This window comes from Quercus lobata, chromosome 2, assembly GCF_001633185.2.
Source record: "Quercus lobata isolate SW786 chromosome 2, ValleyOak3.0 Primary Assembly, whole genome shotgun sequence".
NCBI classification, from domain to species: domain Eukaryota; kingdom Viridiplantae; phylum Streptophyta; class Magnoliopsida; order Fagales; family Fagaceae; genus Quercus; species Quercus lobata.
The window spans coordinates 61,728,941-61,753,135 of record NC_044905.1 but is presented as its reverse complement, the minus strand read 5'-3'; the positions used below and the strand labels follow the sequence as shown (position 1 = coordinate 61,753,135).

At 33.6% G+C, this 24,195-nt stretch overlaps 2 protein-coding genes across 2 annotated transcripts; one reads left to right on the top strand and one right to left on the bottom strand.

The window, feature by feature from the left end:
• Nucleotides 1–3,731: 3,731 nt before the first annotated feature.
• On the top strand, nt 3,732–6,037 carry LOC115976070 (formin-like protein 14). The gene has a single exon (XM_031097163.1). The coding sequence runs from the start codon at nt 3,853–3,855 to the stop codon at nt 5,575–5,577; it is 1,725 nt and encodes a 574-aa protein (XP_030953023.1). The 5' UTR covers nt 3,732–3,852; the 3' UTR covers nt 5,578–6,037.
• Nucleotides 6,038–21,885: 15,848 nt separating this feature from the next.
• On the bottom strand, nt 21,886–23,708 carry LOC115978138 (UDP-glycosyltransferase 79B6-like). Its single transcript, XM_031100163.1, has one exon. It carries the CDS (start codon nt 23,542–23,544, stop codon nt 22,150–22,152), a length of 1,395 nt encoding a protein of 464 aa, XP_030956023.1. The 5' UTR covers nt 23,545–23,708; the 3' UTR covers nt 21,886–22,149.
• Between the last annotated feature and the right edge of the window lie 487 nt (nt 23,709–24,195).

The window sequence follows — 24,195 nt, the reverse complement described above, 5'->3', positions numbered from 1 at the left end:
CTCATTCAGCCCCACAGCCTCACTTAGCCTCGTCGCCCTTTACCTCTCTCACTCTCACTCTCGTTTTCTCTTAGCCGCCCCTCACCTAGTCACCCTCACTCTCATTCATTCACCGACCCACCCTCACCCTCACTCTCATCACGTGGTGGTTGCTGTTTGTCACGGAGGAGCATGGGACTGTTAGATCGAAGCACAAGATTGTTAGATTGGAGAGAGATATGGTCGTGTTGTTAGATCGGAGCACGGGATTGTTAGATCAGAGAGATATATGATGATTAGAGGACGGGATTGTGTTTCTATTTGTGATTTGTGTTTTTATTTTTTATTTTTTTATGAGTGAAAATCTGTATTAACAAAGAAGAGCAAAAAAAAAAAAAAAGTTGATTTGTGTTTTTTTTTTTTTAAAGATTAGGTCGGATTGGGTCATGGTTTTAGCTTAGGCCTAGAAGTGGCTGGATAGGGCTCGCGGGGGCCCAACAAGGCTGGTTAGGGTTAAAAAAACCCATTCATTAAACGGGGCAAATTCGGGTAATGGGGGAGCTAGGGCCTACGGGTCAAGTTCAGGCATCAAAAAACCCGCCCCAAACTCGAGCCGTTGCCATTTCTACTCATTGCACATGTAGAGCGCGTATGATGAGGCTAATATATATTAATACTTTTTAAGATTATGTTAAAATGTTATTTAATTAAATATTAAATGAAATTTATATCATAACCTTTTTGTTAAATGATGTTTTAAAGATCCACATAAATGGAACCTAAGTATTGCTATTATTTTGTGTGGGTAATTGATCATATTTATAACAAGGAGTCATGCAAAAACAATTCAAAGGGTTTTTTTATTCATTTATTTAGTTTTTTGTTGAACCTGGCAAGATAATCAACTTGAACTTGAACAATTAAAATAGTAGGTTGGGTCAAGTCAACCCATGGGTCACATGGATTAACTAGTGTTTTTGAAGGGAAAAGTTCTTTTATGCTCAACACCTAGATTCTTTTTTCACAAGATCAAGACTTGAAGGTTTTAATTCAATGGAGTTTTGGAATATGTAAACTTAAGAATTTATATACTATTTAATGTTTAATTTTTACTTTTTTTTTGTTTACTTGTTCTATTATAAATAAATACAAACACAATATTATCACATTTCTTATTGAATTTTATCATATATTTTTTGCATGTAAAAAATAGGAGTCATATACCATGTTGACCCATCCCTCAAAAGAGTGGCAAGGATAATAAAGTTTTATAACTTGATTAAGGAGACTTGTTTTTAATTTGAATGGCAAGTCAATAAATGACATATTTTTTAGAGAGTTTCAACATATGGTGTCTGTTCCTGATGATAGCATCATCAGACCAAGACACCAATTGGTTTTTGGTGTAGGCAGAAATTGAATTCTAGATTTTTTATTCAACCATTAAAGACTTTATTAGTTGAACTAACTAGAACCCACTAATAAATGGTGATTGGAGTAATGTTATTATCAAGCCAAGATGCAAAAAGAACCTTCGGGTTTGGGTTAGTTGCAAAGTAATATTATGTTTCGTCAATTTTGCATTATTGATCATTGAGCTTGGTTTAAGAATTTTCCAAATTGACCCTTCATCATAATTTTGTTAAATGTAACTAAAAGATAATTATCACATGATGTGCATGTGACTACTTTATTAATAAAAATAATTATTTTTAAAATAATACGTGCACAAACATATAGTTATTTTATAATTAACAATAATACAAAACTAGTATTGCATGTGTTTTTGCATTTTGTCCTTATAAATATAAGCTACAAATTTTATTACAAAATTTTAATAGATATGATAGGATTTCAATCTAATTGTGACATCTACTCTATGATAATTATTTTATCATCAGATTAAGACACCAATTGATATTTTGTGTATCTAGATTTTTTATTTGACAACATAAAACTTTATCAATTTTTTACCAAGATATCAATCAATTTTTTATGCAGACAGAAATTGAATCTCAAATATTTTATTCAAGTATCAGAGACTTTACTAAACGAGTTAATTAGAACTTAAAATATACCAACAATTGCATTACTTTATTAACGTGACACCAACTATACTATACTTATTATTTGCGTAAAATTTTTATAATTTTTAAAATAAAGTTAGAATTTCTAAATTGCTGCAAAAGGAACAATCGATTACCGTAAATAGTAAAAGGAAAAGGCATCTTTTGACACAACGCGACCACGGGCCACGACTATTGTAAATAGTAAAGACATGTTTTTTTGTGTTCTGTTGTAAAGCAGAGCTTATGATTTGAAATCATTACAGCCACGCTCCAATAATTCTAAGCAGGAAAAAATGTCTCAGTTCGAGTACTGTACATATTGTCACACAACACAACAGTTTCTGCTAAATTAGGTACATAGTTTCTGCTAATTTCTACAAGCAACATCTTTGAAAATATCTAAGACCCCAAATGAAAAGAAAGAGTGGATGTGTACGCATTCAAGGTTTTCTCGTGACAACAACGTAGAATTTTAGACAAAAATGACGTATTTAGAAGATCATGCAATGGGTACTGTTTTTTGTCAGTGTTTTTGTAATATTGTTTGTTAGTAATAGCTCTTATCCTTGCATTATTTATTTTGACAATACATCACACATTATTGGCAACATTAAATAATTGACGCTCGGGTATGCATTTTAAATGTTATTTTACTTCTTGGCTTAATCATTAATGATAGCTTACTTGCCACTCTCACCTTTCTCACACACTCACTCTGTCACAGTCCAAATATATGACACAAAATAATGGAACATGACGAAAATATGTTAATGGCAAAAGGATGCCCAAGTGAAGTGTATGATAAAAGGCTAGCAATAGTGCAAGACCCTAGCTAGCACACATAGGTTGCATTTCTTTGGCAAGGATAAAGACATCTTTCGTGTTAGTTTCTCTATGGATGAATGAAGTAAAAAATTATGTCCAAAGTTTTCAATAGGTTTATCAAATAGATTTTAGATCTCTTGTAATCTATCAAATCTTGGATTTAAGTCCTCTAATTAGGGATGATAATGAAACGAGGTGGGATCAAATGTATTTTGTTTTTTTTTTCCCTGTCTGATCTCCTCTTTAGGGCAAAAAATAAATCCTATTGTGATGATGAAACAAAAATGAAGAAATAACTACCATAAAAGCATTAACTATTAAAAGAAAATGAGAGTTATGAGACTTCTAACTAAAATATTCAAGTTAACTTCAAGGAATTTTTACATATAAATCATGTATTTGGGACAAAAGATCTAAACTCTACTTAAGATTAATTATCGGAACCAAAAAAAAAAAAAAAAAGGATAGATTAATGAAGTACCCTAATAGTCCAAGCACTTATGTTAAAAAAAAATCCTATGATTTTTGTAGGAAAGACCAAAAATATTTCACATTTAAAAAGAGATAGATCTAATTGTACTGTATATTTTCAATGCCAGCTTCTACAGCTAAAAAACAAGGCAAATTATTGTAGTGCGGGAAAATTACTGGCCAAAGACTACCGTTCCTATGACTATCAATACCTAACCTATAGGGTACCCAAGCGAAGACTAATGAGTTGAAAGCCTATCATGATAAGATAAATAAAAGTGCAATATATATACTTTTAAAGTGAGTGACCAACCTAATTCTCATTTATTTAAAATTTAAAACTCTCATTATGCCATTTATATACTGCTGCTTTATCAGTTTATACAACACAATATCTCTGTCTGTCTTCTAAAGCCAAAGCTTTCTCAAACCCAAAAACACTTCCACCACAAGCAAAACACACACATACACATACACACACAATTCAAAGGCTTTAGCTTCTATCACAATGCAAATAAACGCAGACCCACCACCATTTTGGTCACCACCACCAAACACTTCCATGCCTCGCCGTCGCTCATCATCTTCTTCACCACTTCTCTCATCACCACTACTCATCATTCTCTTGCCGATCATTTTTTTAGTTTTCCTTTTCATCACAATCCCACCGTTGCTTTCCTTCACTTCCCATATCCTCAGACCCACTTATAGCGTGAAAAAAAGCTGGGATTCCTTCAATATAGTCCTTGTTGTGATTGCCATTCTCTGTGGAATCTTTGCTAGAAAAAACGACGACGGATCAACCAGTAATGCTTTATCAAACACATCAACAAACAGCACAGACAAAACAACACACGAAGAAGAACCAACCTCACAACAACAACAACAACAACAATGGTTTCAATACTTAGAAAGAAAGATCTCTGACTATGATGATCCTGACCCTTCTCGGATTTGGTCACTGGCAACCGGTGTGACACGTTTGAAGAGAAGCAGTAGCTCGTACCCAGATCTGAGGCAGCAAGACTCAACATGGGAAAGGGACGACGCCGATGATCACCCGTTTCGGTTCTTTGATGACTTTGGAATCAACAAGTTTAACTATAACTATAATTATAACCCAGTTAGACGCGGAAGCTTTGGACAAGAACAAGAAGAAGAGGACGTTGAAGTTAAGGAAATCCCAGTTGATACCTTTGAAATTCGTTCTTCTCCGGCACCACCAAAGTCACCGGCGCCACCGCCACCTCCACCACCTCCTCCTCCTCAACCAAAACGTACTTACGAAACGGTGGGTCGTAAAGAGAAAGAAGCCAAACAAAACGACACCCAGTTCAGAGAAGTGAAAGAGGAAGAGAAAAACATACGTCGGACTCCACCACCAGCGCCTCCACCGCCGCCATCTCCGGCGGGAGTTCGTTCGGAGGAGCAGAGGTATGTGAAGAGTGGGTGTAAAAAGAGCAATGTGAAGAAGGAAATAAAAATGGTTTTGGCTTCAATATACAAGCAGCGGAAGAGGAATAAGAAGAAAAGAAAGGATCCCTACGACGAGTCGCTTCCGTCTGAAGCTGACCGAGCTTATTCTACAAGGCCACTACCATCGCCGCCGCCGCCACCACCTCCTCCACCACCCTCTGTTTTTCACAGTTTTTTTAAGAAAGGGTTAATCAAAAGCAAGAAAGTTCACTCAGTCTCAGTCTCTGCGCCACCGCCTCCTCCTCCGCCGCCACCACCATCAACTTCAACCTCATCGAGAAAGAAAACCTGGGTTCCACCCAAACTTCACCGGCGGTCAAGCTTGGCCACGATCGGCAAGCCACCATTGCCGACGAGAGTGACCAACTGGGATAAGAGTGAGAGTGTGAATGTGGGTGTGAACAGTGGGGCACAGAGTCCATCGATTCCGATGCCACCGCCTCCGCCGCCGTTCAAGATGCCGGATATGAGGTTTGTAGTGCGTGGGGATTTTGTTAAGATAAGAAGCGCTCACAGCTCTCGATGCGGGTCTCCAGAGTTAGAGGACGTTGATGGTTCATCTTCAGTCAGCGTGATGGACGGTGGAGATGGTGTTGTTGCTGGTGCTGGTGCTGGTGCTGGTGTTGGTGTTGGTGGGTCCGTGTTCTGTCCCAGCCCTGATGTGAACACCAAGGCTGATAGCTTCATAGCTAGGCTCCATGATGGTTGGAGGCTTGAGAAGGTGAATTCCTTGAGAGAGAAGCAAAAGATGGGCTAGCAGCGCCATTAAGTGGTTATGGCCTCAGGCCCAAAAGTTTCTCTTTGGGTGGTCATTGAGTCACACACTTACTACACACATAAATATGATAGTATCGTTTCTCATTATCAATCATACAGTAAGCATATGGATTGGTACAGTAAAGAATTTGAAGGAATGGGGTTCTGACTGTGTTTTTTGATCACCTTTTGGAACCCCATGGAAGAAGATTGGAGTTTGAATTGCAGTGTTTGATGGGTTTTTATTTTATTTTATTTTTTTGCATAAACGGGGTATGTATAGGTTAAGATTATGCAATGTATGGTGTTTATAGGGCTCTAATTGTGGTTTTTTTAGTTACCTATTAGAGCCCTTGAAGAAAAAGAATGTGAGTTTTGTTTTCAGGCCTTCACCTATTTCATGTTATTATAGTGGTAAATCTATGCAGAGCTTTGCTATATTAATGACTTTATGCTTCTGATTGGGTTTAAAGTTTGTCTTGTTTGAGGTTGAGGTGAAGTTGCTGGAAATTCAGTGTTTGTAGCGTGTACATAATTGTGCATTCTGAAGTTAAATCCAAGGTTACATAATCACAATGGGTCTTCAATGTTGGAAATTGAATGGCGATTGAATTCTCTATAGAGAAACACATAATTCATATCTATTCTTGATAGCAATGGGAAACATGTTTATCTTTACAGGCATCTATGAAGGTATATGCTTACAATGTACAAAAGACTATTAACTTATTGTTCCATTAAATATTCTTCTATTGTCATGGATAAAGCAAAGCCTTGGATTAAAATTTCTAGCATCTGCATAACTTAGAGTCATTTTAAGACCATAAATTTTGGTGTGGACTAAGAGGGAAATTGGAAGTAAAAGACAAGACGTTTAGTCCCACTTTGAAGTGTCAGGCTTTTGGCTAAATTAAATGCCTTGTAATATTCTACTCAAAGTGAAGACCGGTAGTTTATAAAACTAATAAAAACAACTCCCAATAATTTTCTCAAAGTGAACGACTTGTAATTTTGTCAAGAGTGAACAACTTGTGGTTTATATTTTTGAAGGAACCTTGTTCTTTTAAAGTTTCGGATTCCTCTCTAATGTGTTAATGGTTAGTTCTCGCAGCTCATTGGGGTGAGTAAAAATCTTAGTGGGAGGAACTATACCAAAGATACTGATCGAGTAATGTTTCTACTTCCTAGTGGAATTATTAAGTTCTTTGAAATCCAACTTGTAAGATTTGAGCAAACTAATTTATAGGATTATGATCAACCTTGGGGCCTGAACAAAGGCACTCTGAAAATTAAATCTAATGGTGCAAGGAAAATCAACGAGCCAATCATCCAAATAGCAGCATTGGCAGACTTGTAAGAAGGAAACACATTATCAAACGACATTGGTGTAGTGCTGCTCTAAATGTGTGATTTGTTTTTCTCTATGAACATATCTCTTTTTATTTTTCCTTCTTTTAAATTTTTACTAGTATTATGCCCGTGTGATGCACGGCTTAATAAAAAATATTTTGATAATATAATTAAATTTAATAACAAATAAAATGAAAAAAGAATTAATTCAAAATTTAAGATTAAAAAATAAATTGTACTTGTACACTTAAAAGAAATTAAATTTTTATTTCTTAGTTTGATATTTAAATCATTTGTTTTAGTGTTGATTTCATTCAAATAGTTATAAGTTATATCAATCCTAAACTAAATTAATAATAAATAAAAAATATAATATTCTAACTTAATGTAACATTCTAACTTACTAATAAATAAATATAACACCCTAACTTAAAGTAATGTTTGTAATTGTATTGTGTTTTAGCCTTTAAGAACACATATATTATTTTTTTTTTATCATTAAAAAAACATAGATGTTAATATTACACATGAAAAAAATAATGAATTCAATAATTGAAATGGTTGAAAACAAAATTAAGCCAAAACCTCAATTCATTTATGAAAAAATATCCAAAATTTTTAACCTTAAAAAAAAAAAAAATAGAGTTAAGTAAAGATAGACTTATATAGAAATTTGGACAGATGAATTCTCTCATATCCAATTTCATGTTTGACAGCAAATTTTCCATAATAAAATATTGATGTCAACAACAAATAATCATGTAATAAGAAATTAAAAAATACAAAAATATTGCTTGCTATATTGACTTCTACAGAAAACACTAAAATGTGTGATCAAACATAGAATTTCAGCCTATCTATAAAACTTGTTGATAAAAATCATGTTATATATAATAAAAAGGCAACAAATACACAAAATCTATTCAATTTGATGAAAGAAAAAAAAAAATACCTGTAAGGTTATAGGTAGGGTAGAGAGGAGAAAGGAAAAATATAGCAAATAATTATAAAGTACGTAGTAGAAATAATGAAACACCAAAAAAACTATGTGTATATATAGTGAGAATTTTAAGTTGTGAAGAAGATATGAACAAAAAGAAGTAGTTTAGGTGAAACTCAAATACTTTTTTTTTCTTTTTTTCTTTTTACTTTATTGTTAGAAAAAAGATGACATAAGATGCAAATTTATCCACACACAAAAAAAGAAAAAGAAAAAAGAAAACCAAAACAAAAACGTAGGAAAAAAAAAGAAAAAATAGCAAGTTCTATCTTTTTTTTTTTTTTTTTCCTTTTACGTTTTTTAAAGAAACATAGGAAATTTTTTTTCATCAAGATCAAGATGGTGTCAACTAAAACCATAGATGGCAACGGTAACCTCTTTTTCTCTTATATATATATATATATATATATATTATAAACAATCTCTTTCATATATATATATATATATATACATATTATAAACAATCTCTTTCTCATTATGATGGGATTTGGATTTTACACGTGGGAGTTGCGATCATTTATATAAAAAAAAATATACATTTTATTTACTCATTATTTGCTGTGGCGTACTAGCATATGGAGTTTTCATCATCTTGGCTGGTAGAGTGTCGATGTCAACACGAATCTGTATCGTACTCATTAAAATTTCAACAAATTAAGAAGTTATATCCTTATCAAAAACAAAGATTTAAAATTGATCTCTCTCTAGATTTTAGAGTCCTTATTTAATTATTCTTTCACTTTAACTACTTTAATTTACCTACTCTACGTATACTCTAAATTGTTTATATAGAAATTATAGATAAATTAATAATAAAAGGATTATATGAAGAATTTAGATTGTAATCAAATTAAAATTTTTATCAACTTAGAAATTATAGGAGAAAAAGATAAGGACAAAAAATATATATCTATTTTTTTAATTTAGGGTTTGTTAATAATATTTTAGATAGACACAACTGTTATATTTGTAAATCAAATACTAATTTATTTCATTACTTTTTTTTTTTTTGAGAAAGAATTTATTTCATTACTTGATTTGTCATATTTATCCTATATATATCTATTCTTAAAATCTAAAAATTTATTAAAATTTTTGCAATTTGGTGCCACCACTTGGCACAACCACGGCGTCTAAGTTCATCAAGATCAAGATGGTGTCAACTAAAACCATAAATGGCAACGGTAATCTCTTTCTCTTATATATATATATATATATATAATAAACAATCTCTTTCTCATTATGATGGGATTTGGATTTTACACGTGGTAGCTACACTTATTTATATAAAAAAAAAAAATACATTTTATTTACTCATTATTTGCTGTGGCATACTGGCATATGGGGTTTTCATCATCTTGGCTAGTGGAGTGTCGGTGTCTACACGTAGCTGTTTCATACTCATTAAAATTTCAACAAATTAAGAAGTTATATCCTTATCAAAAACAAAGATTTAAAATTGATCTCTCTCTATACTTTAGAGTCTTTATTTAACTATTCTTTCACTTTAACTACTTTAGTTTGCCTACTCTATGTATACTCTAAATTTTTTTTTTATTATAGAAATTATAGATAAATTAATAATAAAAGGATTATATGAAGAAAAAGATAAGGACAAAAAATATAGGAGAAAAGATAAATTAAAATTTTTATCAACTTAGAAATTATAGGACAAAAAGATAAGGACAAAAAATATATATCTATTTTTTGATTTTAGGATTTGTTGATAACATTTTAGATAGATACAACTGTTATAGTTGTAAATCAAATACTACTTTATTTCATTACTTGGTTTGTCATATTTATCCAAAAAATATGTATATATTTATTCTTAAAATCTTAAAATTTATTAAAATTTCTGCAATTTGGTGTCGCCACTTGACGCAACCACGGTGTCTAAGCCCAACTTTTATTATATAGAATATGATATATATATATATATATATATATATATAATTATGGTGGTATTTATAGATTACAAAATTAATAAAGCTTACATAAAGCAGAAAAAGGGAGACTTAATCTAAAATTTTTCAACGAAGAAACTGATACTTCCAGCAAAATCAAATCATAATTAACAAAGAATGAAACAAAGATTTATAAAAAGGAATACCTGAAAGCTAAAGCTGGTTGTGGAGGCATGAAGATTTAGTAATGAGAGGCAATAAACAAAAATCCTCACCTGTAAATACCGTATATGCAGATGGTACACTCCTTTGCTCTGAGACCCAAAATGCACCTGATTTATGCAAGCTATATAGACCTGGATCAATTATAACAGACGTGGCTCTCTCATACCTGTAGATTTCATAGAAATTACAATCCTTTTATTAGCCAAAGTTGTATACAAAATTTGCAGACAATTCATGTGCTGCTTTCAAACTAATTCCACCAAAACTACAAATAACTAACAAAAGAGAAAGGATAAGCCACATACTCATTCCAACCAATGTCACTTGTATGCTCAATAAAATACTACATTCTTAAAATAGCTGACAATGTCTGAAGCAGATATGTGACACAAAAAAGAAATTTACAAAATGGAATGCAGCAGCTTACTTTTTTAAATATATATATATATATGTCACCAAAGTTAGAAATTCATAGAAGACACGACAACCACAAAACATATTTCTTACATAAATACCATACATGTCCCAAGGAGGTTAACATAATAAAGGAAGGCATAATGCAAACATTGTTCATAGTATTAACATAATACAAACTTTGCGTATTCACATTATACCAAACTAAGAGTACTAATTAACTTCCTAGGCTGTCTACACGGCGCACATCATCAGTTAACTTCCTAGACTATCAACCACAACCACCACTACTGCAATCCACCCCCAATAAACTCAATCTAGGCCCTTCTTCTATCAACCGTCATGGCAAAAAAAGCGGCTCTACTCTTGGCGTTATGAAGCTCCTACACGACCTTGCAATACGTGACATGATCGAAAGCGGTGTGCTGGTTCAGAAGAGTTACAGCTGCTGTAACTGACTCATTGGCAGCCCCCACAGTAGAGTCTCCAGTGTCGATGGACTTTTTCCCCCGACGGTTCCTCATGTCAGTAAAACCCCATATTGCCTCAGTCATGGATTCAAGGGAGTGCCCTTTCTTCCTTTTTCCACTTGAATGAGATGGTTTAGCTAGCCGCTTTTTAGCTTACCTCCGGCTTTGGGCTTCACTCAATGTGGGCAGCTCGTCCACGTCATCCAAACCATCGATGCTGACATTGACATGTACCCCCTCAAATAGAAAGGCTGCATCAAGTTCTCTCTCTTCATCACTATTGGGAGCTGGTTGGGCAGATGACATTTGGAGGAAACCCGTGGCTGTGTTTGAATTGAAAAGAGTGCCCAACAGCTCATAGTGTCTCATCCCCTTTCTCTTGAACTCCTTGAATCTATGATTGACCTATTAACAACCATATATATTGGGTTAGATGTTTTATTGATATAAAACCCAATACAAAGTAGATGGCTAATTTATAATAACCGTATAACAGCACTCTTTATTCCAAATTTCAGAAAGCCAAAAAGGTTTTTTAGGAAATTGTAGACATTGAGTAATTTCACAGATGAATAATATAAATAAAATAATATAAGTCAAAGATATAAGTCAGAATTTATAAGTCACATTAAACCCCATTAAACCCACAGTAAACCCCATATATAAGTCAGATTTTATTCCATTCCTAAAAGTATCATCATGGGAAAATGCTACAAAACAACTATTTAAAGCCACTATTATTAATACACTCATAAGCCAATAAACCTAATATTTTTTATATTTTTGATATTTAAGTCAGATTTAAGGACTTACCGCAAATGCAGCAGCCCAAGCATCGTCACTGGCCGTCACCGTATTTGAAATGGGGTCCCATCCCATTCCTGTACGTGCGATGAGCTGGGAGAATGTGCGGTGTCTCTGTTTCAGTCGTTGATATTTTTGTGTAAGTTGTGTCTTGGTGTAACTTTTAGACGCACGCTTGTTAAACTCATTGACAACTGTTGTCCAAGTTCCAAACTTGAACTGGCCTTGGGGCATATTCCCTTTAGCATCCTCTTCTAACAAGATATCAATAAAATGTCTCTCAACTGCTTCAGGCCACTTCTTATCCTCGGCATCATCCATCTAAATACATGTTGGTATACTTACATAGACTCGTAAAATGGTCTTCTATGATATGGATTTAAAATCTTTAACTTACTACTAGACCCAAGCAGCAGGCATATAAGAGAAAATTCACCCCATATAAAGGAAAAATACAAAGATACACATTCTATACACATCAGTTTTAGCTCAACTTGTAGTAGCATTGTATATTTATGAAGGCATAGGAGCATATTATAAATTTAAAGTTGAATATATGTTAAAAGGTTAATATATCAAACCAAAGCTGAAGCCTTTTTGGTTCATGACATAAAGAAGCAATTATACTACTTTGAATCTTTTCAAGGAATGCACAATACTATTTTTCAATTATCATACATAGAAGTGAAGTTTCAAAGATTGTATGTAAATCTGAGAAGTTGGAACTACCACCAACAACAACACACAGTCCAGCCAAAAGGCCAGACTCAAAACAACAAGAGAGTCAACACACAGTCAGGATAATAGTACACTCAAAACAACAAGAACCTCCAAAGAGGTTAACAACATTAGCAACACCAAGTTCAAGCAGGCCAACAGAAATCTTAGTTGTGAATTACCACATTCATTTTTTCATGCACTTATAATTTCAAGAAAAGAAAATTTTGATAATAACTTAATTTAAGAATAGAACTACCATTTAAGAAGTTCTCACTTAATTTTTTGTATATGCAGGTTTTTTTCACAGTTTGTGATTACCCACATTTGACTTATGCTTCATTTATTTCCTGAGGGAGCTTGTAGCTATCTGGGATTAAAATGGTAGTTTTAGGAATCTTCCACTTTTTGGCAACTAAAATAGACCAACAGTGTATTGTATAAGTTATTTTCATGTACTGGATTTTAAAATGTTTGGAGACATTTGCAGGGGATGGGAACCCTATATAATAGTTGAAGTCTCTCTCTCACACGACCGTTTATACATACTCCCTTTCTACTTCAACGAAAACATTAAACCATAACACAGAACAAGCATACATCAGCAAGCCACAAAATGAAGAGATTTTTTCAATCAGCTACGTACCAGTAAGGGAACATGTATAAACGATATAGATATATCGAAAAAGAAATATTAAAAAAGAAAAAAGAGAAAAAAAAGATCAGCTATGTGTTTTCAATTTTCAACTCCAAAATTTGTAAGAGGAAATTGAATATATTTTTCACAAACTGAAGAATTGTTTCGTCTCAATGACTACATGTGACCTTAAATATCTTTATCTTGACCTTATATATTTTTCACAAACTGAAGAATATAATTTCAACTCCAAAAAAAATCTGTTTCGTATATAGTTTTCTTGTACATTTGCTCAAAATCTCTATCCAATAAATCTTGATTCTTATTAATGTAAGTATACTACTGCCCTCTAGGTTATATGATAAGCAAGATGCTTGTTTAATGATAAGAAACTCTATTTCTATTTAAATTTATATATTGAGGTTATTTCACTAATTCTAGTAGTTTTAAAAGCTCAGATTTGTGTTTTTAATTCTAACATGATACTGTTTAGATGGAATTTAATTAGTTTGGACTTGGGAGTAACACACATCTATGCCAAGGGCACACTCATTTATTTAGCCCATGGTCATATTGAGTTTTTGATTATTTGACAACAGTCTCTGAGTTATCCTTATAATTCTCTATGACAGTATTGTTTCATTCTTTGAGTGCAGCCTTTGTAACTTTTATTTTTATGGACACGGTATTAAGTTAATGTAGGGGAATCATTTACTTTTATTTTTCAAGCATCTTGCACTACATTTTTACATAGGGTTAATTTAGCAACCACATTGCTTCAAAATGAAACGGCCTTTTTAAAATTTAAATAAAAAAACAACTATGATAGTCTTAGTATCTAACAAAAGTGGTGAGTGATCTGAAATTGTGATGGGTAGGGATGTGACTGTTGTCTGAAGTACATCATTCAGCCATTTTGAATTAGTGAAGGCATGCCCCCAAAAACCCAATACACTAAAAAATCCCATCTAACAGAAGGTGCAGATCATGAACCCAATATCCATACAAACTCAGAAACAAAAATCCAACACAAGAACTCAATAACCCATAACAAATAGATAAACCCAGACCCCAAAACAACCCATTTATCCTCTAAGAAACCCTTCAACAAACATCTTCTCTACATGCATTCAATAATCATCAACATATAATTAAAGAAAAGTCACAAAAAAATAAAGAAAAACCCAAATTTTTGACAAACCCAAATCTAAAACAGACTGAGTATCAACGGTCTTAGCAGGAGGGTTTGGGTGCTTAGAAGATTAAAACAGAACTTAGAAGCATGATTCACTATATATTACACAGATGTACCAGTAAGGGAACACGGTCAGAAGAGGAAGCAGAGGAGGAAGCAGATGCTCTATAATGCACTCGAGTGGTGGATGAGGAAGGGAGTGAGGCATCCATCTGAAAGAATATATGGGATTAAAAGAAGCCCTAACATGAATTAATGTGAAATGATCTGTTGGGATGTGAAAGAAAGCTGAAACAAGTAATTAACAAAATTAAAAACCTTACCTAACCGACCCCTTCAGACTATGTGAGTTGCCTTTTCCTTAGCAACAGAGCGTTGTTGGTGAGGAATTAATTGGGAGAAAGGGATTACTGTGATTCATAGGGGTTTCTTCCAAATGATGTGTGTGTGGGATTTTGACGCGTTGATGAAGCTACTGTTAGGAGTAATGGCACCGGATCCGTGAGGGGTGAGGTGGAATGCTGTTGGGTCAGAGCAGTAATGGAGGTGGGTGAGAGGAGTAATGGAGTTCGAACTGTGATATTCTTTGTAGAGATGAGAGTAGAGAGGAGAGGAGAGATGAGATGATATTCTTTGGGGCGTGAAGACTGATGATATTCTTTGGGGCGTGAAGACTGAAGAGATGAGAGTAGAGAGGAGAGGAGACAAACATTAGAAAAAAGCTAATCAGTGGGTCCGGGCACAGTGAAAACTGAATTCAATTTTTATTACCGTTGTGCCATCAGAAACGTCTGTTCATTGTTTAAAATGTGAGTCGAGCATGTTTCAAAAAATATATTTCAAATAGGGGTTTTTGAGCAACCATTTCCAAACAGCCCTATTTTAAACTCTATCACCAAACATATTGTTTCAAATTTTGGACACTAGTGTTCAGTGTTTAAACTAGTGTTCAGTGTTTAAACACTGAACACTGTGTTTTCAGTTGACAAACCAAACGGGTTCTAATTCCCCATGAAGTGGGGAACTCAAACAATACCTCATTGCTGTTAGGTCAACTAAGAGAACAAATTTCCAGGATGCTTGCCCTAATGATGTATAGTGGGGGTACTTTGTCATTTTACATTTAATGCAAAGGGAGTTGTCGTTGGTATGAACGTTTGAATAATTAATGTTGATTTGTTGGATAAAGAGACTTTTAGCTAACACTTATTTCAAATTATAAAGGAGTTTGATTATTAAGCTAAGGGGATTCCTCGATTTGTATGTTGGGATGATCCCCTTAAGGCTCGAATTGAATTACTTTCATTTGAGCGTCCTTGTCGAGATGTGATCGGTATGTCTTCTAGGTTGATCATTTGAGATAAGATAGATCTTGGAAGTTGGAACATAAACATGGTTTCAATTCAAGCACCTTTTGGGTCGGGTACTAACCAAAGGATTTTTTTTGGGCCCATTGGGCTTAGGCTTTATAAGAGTCCTTTTGAGTCTGTACTAGGCTGTCCCCATTAGGAAATTCTTATCTAGTCCCAGACTACAAGGTCACCAAGTTGTGCCTTGTAGTCCCAGCCAATAAGAACAAAACAGGTTAGATAAAATTGCTGACATCATTTAAATGTTCTAGCTCAGCAACAATCAGCCTCAACATTAGATCTCCCGTTAACGTTGGTTTTTTTAAAAAAAAAAAAAACATTAGCCAACTATTTCCCAATTGGGAGCTGGGATTTAGGACAAAGAGAAGCTTTTAGGGTTCTCTAACTCTTGTGGACAAAAAAGGCAGAGGGTCCTTAGTGTTGAAAAAATCAAGTGCTACTCACAGTGTGACCAAAAAACAAATGCTACTATCTGTGAGTAATTCTTAGTGATTTATCAAGTAAAAAGCTCTAGTGAAAAAAGACAAAATCTTGTTCACATAAGAACGAAAGAAACCAATTTTCAACATAATAGAGGTATAATTTATTTTGTCTTATTGTACTTTGTTTCACTTTTTGAAAGAATATATTATGATTTGTTGTGATATGTTTGCTCCCAAATAAAATACATAAAAATGTAATGAGGTCTGAATTTAATGCCTTTTCTTTTGGTGAAAAATTTAATGCTTTGTTGTGATATGTTTGCTCCCAAATAAAATATATAAAAATGTATTAAGGTTGTGATATGTTTGCTCCCAAATAAAATATGTGTTGTGATACATGTTGCTGTTGTTGTTTATTTATTTATTTATTTTTATGGTTATTATGACATTTAATCATTTTGTAACAAATATACAATTACTTTGCTCATAGAGTAACTATGACCATATATACTAAATTTACGTACAATGTCTCTCTCTCTCTCTCTCTATATATATATATAATATGGTAGGAATAAGTAATATTTTCATCTTTTTAATGGTAACTATGTCTAATTTATAATTCTATTTGTGCTTAGATATGTGGGGAAGCTTTGTTATAAAGCATACCACAGGCCTTTAAGAACACGTCAAAATTGCACACAAAATATAATTATTGTATTGTAAATTTCTTAATACTTTATTTCTAACATTTATAGTCCATAAAATTATTGTAGTTATTTGCAATTCCAGTGATATTGAAAGAATTGAAGAGGATTGTTTGTTTGTTGAATGACTTGAAAATAGTGATGACAATTTGTTGGATAAGGTGGCATATAATGCAGATGAAGCATACAATATATACAACAATTATGCATTATGGACATGTTTTAGTATACGGAAAGGAAAACCTAGATATTTTAATGGGACAAAGAACATAAGGCAACATGAATTTCTATGTTTTAAGTAGGGTTTCAAAATGAAGATCCTTGTGAAGAGAAAAATTGGAAGAAACTGGAGGTCAGAACTTGCTATAAAGCGTTTATTCGTTCCATAGTTGAAAATGATGTATTGAAGGTTATTGCATTTAGGGTGTATTTGGATACCACTTATTTTGCTGAAAACTGAAAATAATAAAAAAATAATTTCTGGTTATTGTTCACACTCACAAAACATTGTTCATTTGCCTTAATGCACTGTTCATGTCCCATGAACAGTGCAAGAAGTGCTAGTAAAAAAAAAAAAAAAAAGAGAAGAAAACGCAGATGTGAAACGCCAATCCAAATGCTACCTTAATCTAGAACATAATTATAAACTTGCATTACTATCAAAGAGACATTTGCTAAGATCTAGTCATGTCGTATTTCAAAATCTAAGGCAAGTTTAACTGATTCCATGGTGAATGTTGGTATAAGTACAAAGAATACTTATTTGTATTTAATAGAAGAAGTTGGAGGGAGTGAGGATGTGGGTTTTACTGAAAAAGATTGTTATAATCATAAAAAAAAAAATCATGTGAACACAAAAAAGATGTCAACGATAAGTGCTAGAGATACTCAAAACCTACTGAATCATTTTAAGAAAAGTGTAAAGTTGAATTTAATCAACCATCTTGTTGGCTATATTCCGTGCCAAATTTGCTTGTATTTCAGCAATTAGTAACCCTGTATTTAGGTGGGATTGTTGTAAGGGTAGTGAGTGAGATAGAGTGTTGAAATACTCACAAGTCTGCAAGAAAACAGAGACTCGTGACTGGATCTCGCGGGTGACTTGCGGCTGCAAGTCGCCAGAAGATGCACACGTCCCAGGCATGCTAGAAGTTGAAGTATCATGCTAGTTGGAGCACTACAGGACAAAATAGGACAATTGACCATTCTGTTATCTCACGGCTGGATCTCGCGACTCAGTCAAGCCGCGAGGCCAAGCTGCGAGCCAACCCTATTTTGAAAAACCTGACTCTTCACATTCTATTCTCACCCCAGTATAAATACCCCTTATACCCACGAAAGAAAGAGAGCTTCCAGAGAGAATTTTGAGAGAGAAACCCTAGAGTAAAACAAGATTGATTCATCCACAATCTTCACATAAGAGACTCTTCAAATTCCTCAACTCTCTTCCTTTTCATTGTCAAACCCTTGAGAGGTCTTTTACCAAAACCTTTTCTCACCATATCCATTACTGTGAGAGGGCTGTTTGATGTTCTGAGAAGCAGTTAGGAAGGAACTAATATACATTGGTTGATGTTATGGTTAAGTAGCGGAATCCGGGAAGCTAGAAAAGAAATAGATTCGACGTAACCTCGTTGGAGCAAGAAGTTTGGAGGGCTTAGGTACACTGGGTATATTAGGCTTGGAGGGTTTATTACTGTTCATGTATCCCAACTACATTTTCTAGTGGATTACTTACTGCTTGGAGGGCGGCGGAGAGGTTTTACGCCGAGGGCTTCGCTTTCCTCTTCGATAACACATTGTGTGTTGTCCTTGTGTTTGCATCTTCCTTCCCTTAATCTTTGCCTTTTATTTTCTTCTGTGGATGTAATTTTAATTGGCTTAGATTGTTTACCAATTTTGTTTATAACTTGTGTTTATTTTCCGCACACTAGTTGTTTGTCATAAAGCTTGAATTTGTTATTTTGTAATTGGGGGTCTAAACGTTCAAGGGTATTTTATACACCATTTGAACTTTCAAAAAGGCTGATAGAAGATCCCATGGTTTTTTACATAGTTCAAGTAGATCAAGAAAATCACATAATATATATATATATATATATATATATATATATATATTGGAGAAATGGGAGATCAAGGGTTGATTATGATTGTTTTGGAGATACTGTGGTATTTGACATTACTTACCACACCAATAGATATAATTTGATTTGTACTTTACTTGTAGGTGTTAATCACAATTAGTAGAATGTGATATTTGGATGTGCATTCCTTTTGGATGAAACCACTGCTTCTTTCAAATGGTTGTTCAAGTCATTCTTAAACTCAATGGGAAATCGATCTTTAATAACAAATTTTACTGACCAAGATCAAGCCATGTCAAATGCTATTAAGGAAGTGTTTTTGAACACACATCATCAACTATGTTTGTGGCATATTCAAAAAAATGCACCTTCCTGCTTTGGAGAGTTAAATGCTAATTCAGAGTTTCAGTCCTTGTGGAACAACTGCCAAAAATATTGTGATTTAGAATTGGAATTTCAAAACACATGGGATAAAATGATGTAGAAGTTTAATCTTGAAGATCATCACTGGGTTAGTATGATGTACAAAATTCGATGTAGATGGAGCACTGCATTCACTTCGGATAGCTTCACGTATAGTTGAATTTAAAGCTTCCTCGATAAGTGAAAGCACAAACCATGTTTTGACTAATATAGCAAAAAAAAACAATAAGCCAACACAAACTTTGTAATTAAATACGAAAGTGTATTGGAAGGTATGCATTCTTCAGAGTTTAATGAATATTTTCAATGTAAGCAAGGTGTCCCACAAAGAGTAGTTAAGAAGAGTGGTATTTTGGGTCATGCAGCTCAAGTTTACACATGTAAGATATTCTTATAATTTGAAAATGAATACCTTAATAGTCTTGTAATAGAGTGGAAGCATGTTGATTGCCAAGATACAATTGATGTCTTTGACGTGAAAGAGCACACATTGTCCATTTTGATCATTTCAATAGCAACATTTCTTGTTCTTGTAAGAAATTTGAGTCATTGGGAATTCTTTGTTGTCATGCATTGCGGGTCTTTAATTTAAAAATTTTGACTAAAATTCCAAGCCAATACATTTTGAAATGTTGGACAAAGGAGGCTAAGAAAGAGATAATGGCTTATGAACAAGACAATCATTTAAGTGGCAATGCTAAAAAGGTAGAGATAGTATGGTGTAATAGCATGTTACGTATAGCTAATACAATCATATCCAAAAGTCAAGGGGATGATAGCCTTAAAAGCATTTTTTAAAAGATACTATTGGGACTTGATGAAAAAATTGAAATAGTGTCATCAAAGTTAAAGTTGGGTTCAAATGCAAATTTGGAAGAAAATGAAGTTGTAGAGCATAATACAACCGATGAAATGCTTGGCTTATCAAATCACATGCCAGTGTTAAATCCCCCATGTGTAAGATCAAAAGGTTTACGAAACAATAGACTTAAAGACCACTTTGAGAAGTGCAAGACAAAATCGTCCAAGGATACATCATCTTCATGTAAGAATTTCCTTTTTTTATTTTATTAAATATATGCCATATTTTTATTTTTAATAAACCTTTTTATTTATAATTATTATTATGTTTTTTTTTCCAATGTTAAATTTTATAGGAAAAGCAAAACAAAAAAGTGGCTAAGGAAAATTCAAATGTGTCATTTAGTGGCTCATACAATCTGGCAATATACCAACCACCAAATCCCTACTCTCATTTAGGATTTACAAATGATAATGCATATGGTCAATCTTACATGTCATGGACAAATCATTCTCAGGTATTAAGCATCCTTTGATTTACAAAATTAGAATATTTATAATGTATAATCATAATTTTGGTCATTGACATAATATCTAAATATGAGTTTTGTCTCTATATAGGACATGGGCTGTGTAAACGTTCCATTTACAACTATGTTGCAAGGTACCTATGTTATAATATAACTTAGTCACACAATTGGTTATTTATTTGAAATGAAAATATCTATAATTTATGTATTAATATGTGTACAAAGCTTTGTTTTGAAATAATGTTTTCTTATATCTTGATCTCTATAGAATCCATAGACTTATATTCCCTCACAAATAAACTCATCGATGTATAGTTTTGAGCAATTAGGGTATGTTTGGTAACTATTTTTTTTTCTTTATTTTATGTTTTCAAAAATAATTTTCTATTTTTAAGACTAAAAAACTTGTTTGGCAACTCAAAATGGACAGAAAACAAAAGCTGTTCTTAAAACTCAATTTGTGAAGGAAACTAAAAACGTGCAAAATGCTGTTTTCAATTTTTAATTTTCAAAATTTAATGAAAACATGCATTTAATTTAATAATTTTTTTATTTAATAAGTTAGCATTAGAGTTCAAATCCTAGTAGTAACATATTTTAGTATTTTCTATTTTTTTTCTTCAAAAAACTATCTTTTTAATTTCAACTAACCAAACATGTTTTTATTTCAAAAATACAAGAAAATTTTTTTTTCTTTATATTCCCAAAACAAGTTTTTGAAAATAGAAAAAAAAAAAAAAAAAACAGTTACTAAACATAACCTTAGATTCCACACCTATGCAAATGGTAAATTTGGAAATTCTTGTGGTGTGTTTGCATTATCAATTTAATCACTTATTTCTTGTTCCTAAGGATGACTTACTTTGTACAATGGGGATTTTTTTTTTTTTTTTATTTTTTTATTTTTTATACAAAGATGGTCAACGATGTTGAACAGTAGGGTTGGGGCAATTCAAAGTGAACAACTTGTGGTTTATATTTTTGAAGGAACTTTGTTCTTTTAGGTTTCAGATTCCTCCCTAATGTCTTAATGGTTAGTTCTTGCAGCTTATTGGGGTGGGTAAAAACCTTGGTGGGAGGAACCACACCAAAGATATCGATCAAGTAGTGTTCCTACTTCCTAATGGGATTATTAAGTTCTCTGAAGTCCAAGAAAGAAATATTAGAATTAAATAATATGCATAAAACTCAAGTGGTCATCCATACTATTACTCGGATGATATATTTGTTAGGATTTATTTATTTATTTATATAACTTAATTCATTAATCAAAGACATCTACAACCTCTAGATGTAAAGCACGAAAAAGAACAAAGTCCACAAGCTAATTTCTTCCGATCCTAGCGAGAGTATCATCACACTTAATGGCTTCCTCAAAGCAATGGACAATCATGGGGAGGGAAGAGAGAGACTGAAGCTAAGGGTCAAAATCTACTAAATTTATGACCCCATGAAAGTGAACAGTTATTCAACAACAACAAAGATCCTTAACGTTTTAGTACATGAACCAAACTCTGGAATTATGCTTTTTTATTTACTAGTACAAGATCTTGCAAGTTTTGGACAAATTTATCCATATAACCACTCATGAAGTTTGGGCTAGCTAATATCTCTTTCCATTTTGCATGGTTCTTCTTCACCATAATACCCACCTCATTATCTTTATCCATCACAGACTTGATCGCCTTGCTTAAGTTCTTTCTTGAAAACCACCCACATTCTTCCCTCTCCACCTCCACAGCAACCTTCATCTCTTCAACAAGTAACCTAGTGTTCAATATTTGGTCACCAAGATGTGGCACGAGCACTATTTGACAGTTACTCATCAAAGACTCCCACATTGATCCAAACCCACAATGGCTCACAAAGCACCCAATTGATGGGTGACTAAGTATCAATGGTTGTTCCACCCAACCCCCAAAAACTCTTCCTCTCTCTTTAACCCTTTCCTTGAACCCATTTGGCAATGCCTCCTCAACTGTTGCACATTCCATTGGCGGTTTCAGGGCTATTAGAAATGGCAACCCTATTAACTCAAACCCTAATAATAGTTCTTGAAATTGCTTCTTTTCAAGAATGATTTGAGACCCAAATGCACAAAACACCATTGACCCAGGCTCAAACCCATCCAACCAAGTGGCCCACATGCCTTTCGAAGGACTCTTAGAGGGCTCTGGTAACACTGGTCCTGTTAACAACACAGACTTTCCGAATTGATTCCCCACATAGTCACACAATTGTCCTTCCATTTCTTGGCATGTTCTAATAGATATCACATCACTTTCTTTCATGGCGGTTGTGACACGATCGTAAAATGTTATCCCATCTCCAAAGGGTAGAGAAATGAATGATAAAGAATCAACTTCATGGCTATGAAGGACTATGGTCGATGAAGGGTAGCCTACTGGTAGTTGCTTTAATTCCTCTTTTGTAATGGCTCTATCCTTGGGAACATTACGTGTTGGAACCATAGCAATTGCAAGCGATGCAGCAGAAACAACATTGTAGCAAATTGATTTGATTCCAAGCTGTTTGGTGATTTCTGGTATCCAATGTGCATTGTCATAGAATACCATATCTGGAGTTTTAGCTCGGAGAATATTTTCAACTTGTTCACGTGTGCGATCCATGGCAATGGCAAGCAAATGGACCAAAGATATTGATATGTCTGAGGCAGTCTCTGCACCAAGTGGGAGGCCATCAACGTGAGGGATTGTAAGGGGATGAAAGGTGATGAAATTTGGATGAAGATTTAAATGTTGTAGCTGAATTTGAGCTTTTTTGGGCAGTATGAAAGTGATTTTGTGGCCTCTCTTAGCAATCTCATTAGAGAGATGGAGAAAGGGGGTCATATGGCCAGTTGCAAACCATGGGAACATGGCGATGTGAAGCTCTAAGCTCTTGCATTCAGCCATTTCTATAATCAAGGGAAAAAGGGTAAGGAAGAACTAGTAGTGGCTATCCTATCTAGAACAGATGTTGTATCAGATTCTAAACACAACTTGTAGCAAATATTGAATACAACTCTTTAAACAAAATAATTGATATCTATCATTCTTAACTAGATAAGTGGGAGAGATAAGAGTGAATAGTGTTTGGGCTATAGAAGGTTTCCATCAGAAGATTTCTACGTGGTTATTATTATTTTCAGAGAGTTTAAATGAGTTATATATAGACCAAAATAATCTAGTACGACAAAAAATGCTCAACTTATGCCACAAGTCCCACAACTATCCACATGGCAGACTTCTAGGTGTTAATCTATTGAGAAAATAGCTGCAAAGAATTTTTAAAAAAAAAAAAAAATTGTTAGCGGTTAAAAATTATAGAGAATTGGCAAAGAGACCCATTTTTCAGGCCAAAATTGAGGCGTTGACCATGAACGTTGCCTTGTTCAACGTGATATTGAGTTTGTTGCACTAATTATGCCTTGAATGGTATATGACACCATGTGCTTTTGAGCATAAAACAATACTTTTCACAAGGTCAATTATATCAAATTTTAAAAAATTGTTTACTAAAAGGGGAATCCCATGACACCATATGGGTTTAGGGTCAGAATCTAG